Source organism: Protobothrops mucrosquamatus, unplaced genomic scaffold (assembly GCF_001527695.2).
Source record: "Protobothrops mucrosquamatus isolate PMUCROS unplaced genomic scaffold, P.Mucros_1.0 scaffold2180, whole genome shotgun sequence".
Classification (NCBI taxonomy): Eukaryota; Metazoa; Chordata; class Lepidosauria; order Squamata; family Viperidae; genus Protobothrops; species Protobothrops mucrosquamatus.
The window spans coordinates 41999-51211 of NW_015388273.1; the positions used below are offsets into that span (position 1 = coordinate 41999).

General features: G+C 39.8%; 1 protein-coding gene across 2 annotated transcripts in view; it reads right to left on the bottom strand.

Moving 5' to 3' along the window:
* The window catches only part of GALNT7 (polypeptide N-acetylgalactosaminyltransferase 7), a 46716-nt gene that overhangs the window by 24496 nt on the left and 13007 nt on the right, over positions 1-9213 (bottom strand). For both annotated transcript variants that reach the window (XM_015824281.1, XM_015824282.1), the window contains exon 2: positions 6522-6688. In XM_015824281.1, the coding sequence (XP_015679767.1) occupies positions 6522-6688 (167 nt within the window). The remainder of the gene's footprint in view (positions 1-6521; positions 6689-9213) is intronic.

The window sequence follows — 9213 nt, forward strand, 5'->3', positions numbered from 1 at the left end:
TTAACTAAAGTATGTAGGAAGCACATCACAATAGAAATGGGGGACTTTAATTACCCTGACATCAACTGGGAGACAAATTCTGCACCAAGTGGAAGCTCAAACCTGACAAATCTAGCAGACAACTTTGTCTCCCAAAAAGTAAAGGGAACTAGGGGATCATTCATATTGGACTTAATTCTCACTATCAGAGATGAAATGATAGAAGGTGTTGAAACCACAGGAACCTTGGGGGGGAGTAACCATGCAATATTGGAATTCACCATTGTGCAAGCACAAGCAATAGAATACAGTCAAACTAGAGTCTTGGACTTTAAGAGAGCTACCGTATTTTCCAGCGTATAAGACGACCCCCAACTTTTCCAGTTAAAATATAGAGTTTGGGCTATATCAGGGGTAGACAATCCCAAACACTCTGGACATGTTTCCCACTGAAAACAAAACACTGGGAGTCGCAAAACCCTTTTGATATCTAAAATGAAGATAAGACTGCATATATCCTTTTTTACCTTTATGATATGTGTGTGTGTGTGTGTGTATGTTTGTGTGTGTGTATATAAAATAAAGGTAAAAAAGGATATATGCAGTGTTATCTTCATTTTAGATGTCAAAAGGGTCTCTTTCTCTCTGTCTCTCTTTCCTCTCTCTTTCCTTTCTTTCCTCTCTCTCTTTCTTTCTCTTTCCTCTTTCTCTTTCCTCTAACTTTCTCTCTCTCTTTCCTCTCTCTTTCTCTTTCCTCTCTTTCTCTTCTCTTTCCTTTCTCTCTTTCCTCTCTTTTCTCAATCTTTTTTCTCTTTCCTCATTTTCTCTTTCCTCTCCCTCTTTCTTTCTCTCTTTCCTCTCTTTCTCTCTCTCTTTCCTCTCCTTCTCTCCCTTTCCTCTCTTTTTCTCTTTCCTCTCCCCCTCTTTCCTCTCCCTCTTTATCTCTTTCTCTTTCCTCTCTCTTTCCTCTCTTCTCTTTCTTTCTCTCTTTCCTCTTTCTCTTTCCTCTCTCTTCTGTCTTTCCTCTAACTTTCTCTCTCTCTTTCCTCTCTCTTTCTCTCTTTCTCTTTCCTCTAACTTTCTCTCTTTCTCTTTCTCTTCTCTTTCCTCTTTCTCTTTCCTTCTTTCCTCTCTCTTTCTCTTCTCTTTCTTTCCTCTTTCTCTTTCCTCTCTCTCTTTCCTCTTTCTCTCTCTCTCTTCTCTTTCTCTTTCCTCTTTCTCTTCTCTTTCTTTCCTCTTTCTCTCTCTCCCTCTCCCTCCAAGTTAGGAGAGAGAGAAAGAGAATGAAAGGCAGACAGCGCCGAACGGGCGGGGAGGGGGAGCAGGACGGGAGGCAGCAGCTCCAGTGGCGGCGGCGGTGGCACAGCAGCGGCCACTGCAGCATCGTTGGGAGTCCACGCCGCCCCCAGCCTGGCCGCCGCGTCCTCAGCCAAATGGGTGGGGAGGGGGAGCAGGACGGGAGGCAGCGGCTCCCGGCCGCCGCCCCCATCGCGTCCTCAGCTGAACGGGTGGGGAGGGGGAGGCAACAGCTCCCAGTCACCGCCCCCATCGCTTCCAGGGAGGGGGAGCAGGACGGGAGGCAGCGGCTCCCGGCCGCTGCCCCCATTGCATCCTCAGCTTATATAAAGGAATAAAATAGAATACCTGTATTTTCCGGCGTATAAGACGACTGGGCGTATAAGACGACCCCCAACTTTTGAGAAGATTTTCAGGGTTTAGAAAGTCGTCTTATATGCTGGAAAATACGGTAATTTCAACAAACTTAGAGCTTGGGAAGGATTCAATGGATGAGAATCCTCAAAGGGAAAACAACTCAAGAAGCTTGGGAAATTTTGAAAAGTGAGATCATAAAAGCCCAGTCTAGCTCAATATCAACAAAGAAGAAAAATAATAGCTCTCAAAAGAAACCAGCATGGTTGCATAAAGAACTCTCTGATAAATTGAAAGACAAAAAGGACAAGTATAAAAAGTGGAAAGAGGGGCACATAACTAAGGCAGAATATCAGCAAATAGCCCGAGCTTGCAAAGATGAAGTGAGGAAAGCTACGGCTCAAAATGAACTTGCAACAAGGCTTGCAACAAAAGTAAAAAATAACAAAAAAAAGCTTCTTTCAACATGTAAAAAACAAGAAAAAAGTAAAGGAAATGATTGGTCCATTAGTGGGAGAAAGTGGCAAGAAGGTGACAAGCAACAGGGAGAAAGCAAACTACTCATCTCACTTTTTGCATCCTTATTTACACAAAGGGAAAAAACAGTCCAACCTATCAAAAACAGTACTGTAAAAAACAGATTACAAAAACAAGTTAAGATAGGCAAGAAAATAGTAAGTGAGCACCTGTCTATCCTAGATGAGTTCAAATCACCAGGACCAGATGGACTATACCCCACGGTTCTGAAGGAACTGGCAGATGTGATCTCAGAACCTCTGAACTATATCTTTCAAAGATCTTGGAGCACTGGGGAACTACTAGAGGACTGGAAATGAGCTGATGTAGTTCCCATCTTCAAAAAAGGAGAAAAAAATGGATCCAGGAAACTACAGCCTGACCTCAATACCTGGGAAGACTCTAGAAAAGATAATCAAGCAACGAATCAGTGAATACCTAGAGGCAAACAAAGTCATTACCAAAAGCCAATATGGGTTTGTCAAAAACAGATCATGCCAGACAAATTTTATTGCATTTTTTGACCAGGTGACAAAATTAGTGGACCAGAAGAATGTTGTGGATATGTTGTGGATATAATTTACTTGGACTTTAGTAAGGCATTTGATAAAGTAGACCACAACCTACTACTTGATAAGATAGAAAAATGTGGGTTAGACAGCATCACCTCCAGATGGATTCATAGCTGGCTGACCAGCCATACTCAGTGTGTGGTCCTCAATGGAACTGCATTACATGGAAGTGTGTAGTGGGGTGCCCCAGGGCTCTGTTCTGGGCCCAGTGCTCTTCAAGATCTTCATCAACAATTTGGATGAGGGGATAGATGGGGAACTCATCAAATTTGCAGATGATACCAAGCTGGCAGGAATAGCCAACACTCCAGGAGATAGGCTTAGGATACAGAAGGATCTTGACAGACTTGAACATTGGGCGCTGTCTAACAAAATGAAATTCAATGGTGAAAAAAGTAAGGTTCTACATTTAGGCAAGAAACACCAAATGCACAGGTATAGTATAGGTATAGTATAGGGGGTATCTTGCTCAATAGTAGCAACTGTGAGAGGGATCTCGGAGTTCTAGTGGACAATCATTTAAATATGAGCCAGCAGTATGCTGCAGCTGCCAAAAAAGCCAACACAGTGTTAGGCTGCATTAACAGAGGGATAGAATACTGGAATACTGCATCCAGTTTTGGTCACAATGTAAAAAAGATGTTGAGACTCTAGAAAGAGTACAGAGAAGAGCAACAAAGATGATTAGGGGACTGGAGGCAAAAACATATAAGGAACGGTTGCTGGAATTGGGAATGTCTAGTCTAATGAAGAGAAGGGGTGACATGATAGAAGTGTTCCAATATCTCAGAGGCTGCCACAAAGAAGAGGGAGTCAAGCTATTCTCCAAAGCACCTGAAGAAGCAACAGATAGAAACTAACCAAAGAGAGAAGCAACCTAGAACTAAGGAGAAATTTCCTGATAATTAGAACAATTAATCAGTGGAACAATTTGCCTCCACAAGCTGTGAATGTTCTAACACTGGAAGTTTTTAAGAAGAGACTGGACAGCCATTTGTCTGAAATGTTATAGGGTTTCCTGCCTGAGCAGGGGGGTTGGACGATGACTTCCAAGGTCCCTTCCAACTTTATTATTATTGTTATTATTATTATTAAATAAATAAATAAATAAATATAATAAACAAAAAAACCCAAAACTTTACATGGGATGTAAAGATCGCATGACTATGTCTCTTTGATATACAAAATACAGGATAATCAAAAATACAGGAAAATATTTGCACTGATTACTATTTTTACTGGAATGCTATGTTTAAAAAACAGGTAATCCTCCAGGTATGAAAGTTTCTTAATTAATTCAGAAAGGGTACTTATGTTAGAAATTCAAAACTGCGAACAAAAAGAGGCCTATGTAGCCATGTGACTTGAATTCAGTCCCTGCTGCAGCTGTGGCCATTTTGAACTCTGTGACTTGCCTGGGCAACAAAAAAATTTAAAATACTTATAGAAGCAGTTCTAGTCCTGAAGCCCAAGCAGCAGCAGATTCTCCACCAACACCAACAAAAAAACTCGGCACCGGCTCTTGTTTGGCTATGTGACCATGGACCAAAGGTAGGGCTGAGCCGGCGCCGAGGTTTTTTTTTGTTGGTTCAGGTGGAGAATCTACTGCTGCTTGGGTTTCAGGATTAGAACTGCTTCTATAAGTATTTTAAATTTTGTTGTTTTTGTTAATCTAGAATGTAAGTAAGTAAGAAACAGTTTGCAAACACTTTGGAAACTGCTCTTCTTTTTATGTACTTACTATTGTGTTTCTAATTACAGTACTTGTAGAAATGCTAGCCAGCCTCCTCAAAAAGCATGCTATAATGTTGTGTTTTCTTGCTTTTATTTTGGAGATTAGCATATATTACTGCCTCCAGAAGTTGTGGGGCTCATTACTGAAAACTTTTAAGAAGAGACTGGATAGGCATTTATCAGAAATTCAGCACTCTCATGTGAGAGCAGTGGGTTAGACTAGATCAGAGGTCTCCAACCTTTCTCAGTTGGCGGACTGGAAGGAAAGGAAGGGGGAAGCATTTACGCACATGCGTATGCACACACAAATGGAGCCATGAGTACGCATGATGCAAACGAGGTGGTGCTAGCGCCTGCGTGACTTGCTAGCACCGCCCAGTTTTTGCTGCGCGGGCACTAGCACTGCCCCGTTTTTGCCACGTGGCGCCCCGATGCGTAGTGGCAGCAGCTCTAACACAAGTTGGGGTAAGCGTGTGCACACACGTGCGTGCACTGGTCTGCCTGTTCCGCAGCCTGCTGGCCAGCAGGCCACAGCCCGGTAGTGGGCCGCGACCCTCAGGTTGGGGACCCCTGGATTAGATGATCTCAAGGTCCCTTCCATCTCTGTTACTGTTGCAAACCATCTCCCTCTGAGTGCCTGGCTGGAGACTTAAGCTAATTAGTGGCAACTGCAAAAATCTTTGCAAAAGGAGATGCAGCCTGCTTGCAGGCATTTAGTTCCTGAGCAAACAGCTGATGGGTGGCCGTCAGCAGTGGGAAGGCCTCTCAGTTCAAGCAGAGATCAATTAACAAAGCAGAGGAAATAATAAGTCAGATCTTTGTTCATTTAACGATCCATTTGATTTAATCAATGAATTTGATTTTAAAAATTTGTAAAGTTGAATCTGATTCATTTGATGGATTTTTTGACTTGCGAACCTAGACTCCATTAGGTTCATACTTCGAGGACTACCTGTACTATATTAAAATGATCATTCACAATTCTGCATAGACTCCTTACAAGGAATTATGAATTGTGATTTTGAAGGAGATAAGCATATCTTCCCAAATGCAATAGGCACTATTTCAGCAAAAAAAGGCAATGACTGAAATATATATGGTATTATTTAAATTGCTACAGCCATATTTACTTTAGTTATCTACATGGTTTAACTGCAATAATCTTCCCAAATTTTTCATACTATACCTTTAAAAAATCTAATGAAATATGTCTGTACATACAGCTATCTACAGGTAGTTCTCAATTTACAATCATTCATTTAGTGACCGTTTGAAGTTACAATAGCACTGAAAAAGTCACTTATGACCGTTTTTTATACTTATGATCATTACAGCATCCCCATTGTCACATGATCAAAATTTGCATACTTGGCAACTGGTTCATATTTATGAGGGTTACAGGGTGCTGGGGTCATGTGATCACCATCAATGGGAAAGGTGGATTCACTTAACAACTGTGTTACTAACTTAAGAACTACAGTGATTCACATAACAACTGTGACAAGACAGGTCATAAAATGGGCAAAACTCACAACTGTTTCACTTAGCAACATAAATTTTGGGCTCAATTGTGGTCAAGGACTACTTGTATTAACTCTTCCTGAAAAGTTTATTAACTTTGATTTAGGCTATCCACTGAATCCACTATTACTAATCCATTAACCATGCTCCTTATCCAATTCAAGGTCTTCAATTCAATTCGGTCACACAATACATCTCAAAATTGAAGATAATACCTAATTATCTCATTATTTATCAAATTAAAACCTTATCTAAAAGTTCACATAGTAGCAACATATAATGCAGTGCTAAATGAACTGAATGATATATTTATAAAGACCTAGTATTTAACTTATTTCATCTAAATGATATTTATGGGCAATACAAAGTACACAAATTCATACAGTTACAGTGACAAGCATTCTATGATGTCTATAGATTAAGAGCCCAATACTCCTCAAGTTGCTTTCTAAATAGGAACAGAAAGAGCTGGATATCAGCTCAGTATTTCTGCTACCTCAAGTTTGCTAGATCCAACCTTGGTTTCATACTGATGTTAAATGCATTTACCTTTATTACTAAAATCATCAATTAAAACAATTTCAGCCAGATATTTTCTTGGAGTTCTTTTAATGACACTATGAACTGTCCGCATGAGTGTAGACCACCCTTCATTATGGAAGACAATGATAACGCTGGAGGTGAGAAGGTTTTCATCGTAGTGCCAGTATTTGCACCTGCAACATACAATTTTGTTACTTATTTTTTATGAATATTTACGACCAAGATTTCCAATATTAATTTCAATAAAACTAATTTAAATAAAGAATATATGAATACAAATACAAATTCAGAAAAAAAATTAGTATCCATCAGTTGGAAAGTCTTATTCATGTCTCTTGCATATGATCTATTAAATAGATCAAAGCTCCATTTTTCCCCCTTGTAGCAGTTATCCATTAAGAGAAAAACCTGTTTTTATTTACAGCATAAAATTATACACCAGTTAATGTAACCACCATATTGTGAATCAACTGAAATTTCAAAAAGCAGCCCATGTCTTCTTCCAATTTCCACTGGTAAGTATATGGCAATAATATAGAATGATTTGCAATTGCCTTTCCAGTATATCCTGCAGCCATGGTATTCTTTGGTGACTAAGTACTGATTAGGTCTGACATTACCTTCTGAGCCAGGCATAGGCAACCTTGGCTCTTTTTTGACTCATGGACCAACTCCCAGAATTCCTGAAGCAGCATGACTGGCTCAGGAATTCTGGGAGTTGAAGTCCACGAGTCATAAAAGAGCCAAAGTTGCCTACCCCTGTTCTAAGCCAAGACAAGATCCAACAGAAGTTTCCAAAAATATTATCAAGGACTTCAAACTAGTTCAGCTTTGCTTTTGTTTTACTGACCTAAAGCTATCACTGTTTTAGTTCCATGCTAATATATTTCTATCTCTAATTCAATTCAGAAATGCTACTAAAACACCAATTCTATCAACTTCTGCATCTTGGCATGAAATTGGTACATTCAAATAATGACTTGACTTCTAGGTTATTATTCAAAAAATCTGTAGTTTTAACATAAGCAGATGTGCTACAGAAACCCAAATTTGCTGTGTTTGTATATTCTTTATGAATACCCTTTTTATAAACAAAGAAATATGCATTCTTCCTTTCAACTGATGACTGAATTTTAAATTCAAAAGTCTGAAAGTTCAAGTTTATTATTCAGGGTGAATATTCCACTGTTTTATATTTTTTTACATTCTATTAACAAAGTATTTATTTTTAATATTGAACACAATGCAAACAAATATTTATTGCAATACTGAAACTGGTTATGTATACTCTAACGAAGAGAAGAACTATGGGTGAGATGGTAGCAGTCTTCCAGTATTTCAGGGGCACAGAGAAGAGAGAGTCGACCTATCCTCCAAAGCACCAGAGGGCAGGACAAGAAGTAACTGATGAAAACTTATCAAAGAGAGATCTAACCTAGAATTAAGGAGAAATTTCCTGACAATGGGAACAATTAATTATCATCCCTGGAGGTTTTTAAGAAGGGACTGGACAACTATTTGTCTGAAATGGTATAGGGTCTCCTGCTTCAGCAGAGGTTGGACTAGAACATCTCAAGGTCCCTTCAAACTCTGTTATTCTATATTCTGATTTTTCTCTTTTCCATTATTCACAATGTCCAGAATTTTAAAAATAAGGTATTAAAAGCAAAACAATTAAGATTAACATCTATATCAGGCAAGTATTTCTTTTAAATAAATCATAAGCATACCTTTCTAAAAAAATCTGGTTGATAAACTGAGATGTCTGCTACTATTAAAACAAGTTCTCAAGCAGTTTAGAGTTTAATATAGTAAAAAACCCAACTACTATTTCACAGTGACATCTAGTGGCAAGTAAACTACCATCAAAAAGCATGTTATTGTACTTTCCATCACCATATCTACAAATATATTTATATAAAGCCACAATGTCATTGCCAATTATCATTTTATGAATATTACACTAAAATGAGCAAAGGTAGATAGCAACTATTTCACATTTAAGACTGAATACTAATATTGGTAGTTATGATATAAATCGCACTTCCGTGCATGTTTTGTATTAAATCTAGAATCATTCTGCCACCTAGTGTTAAATATTTTATGAGAACAAAGATTCTATTTTAACAGTACTTTTTTACTACAACAAAAGCAGTGGGTGTGTTATTCCAGGGGTCCCCAACCTGTGGGCCCCGGCCCACTGGCCACGGAATAGACTGGCCAGTGTGTGCACATGTGTGCATGTGCTCACCCCCACTCGCGCTAGTGCCTCTGCTGCTACACAAACGGGGCGCCGTGTAGTGAAAACAGGGCGCTGCATGACAAAAACAGGGCAGTGCTTGTGCCCGCACAGAAAAAACTGGGCAGAGCTAGCAAGTGTCATGAGGGCGTTAGCACCTCCCTGTTTGTGTGCGCACACATGTGCACATAAAATGCTTCCCCGTCCCCTTCCCTCCGGTCTGCCAACCAAGGAAGGTTGCAGACCTCTGTGTTATTCTATTTTATTTATTTATTTATTTGTATATGCCAGGTCCGTAGTAAATAAGGCCCCCCTCATTCAAGAGCTGATCCAAGAGGGGGGAGCGGACCTGGCAGGTATCACCGAGACCTGGTTGGGCATGGAAGGGGGAGTTCCCCTTGTTGATCTATGCCCACCACGTTTCCAGGCATTCCATCGGCCGAGAGCCCGGGGTAGGGG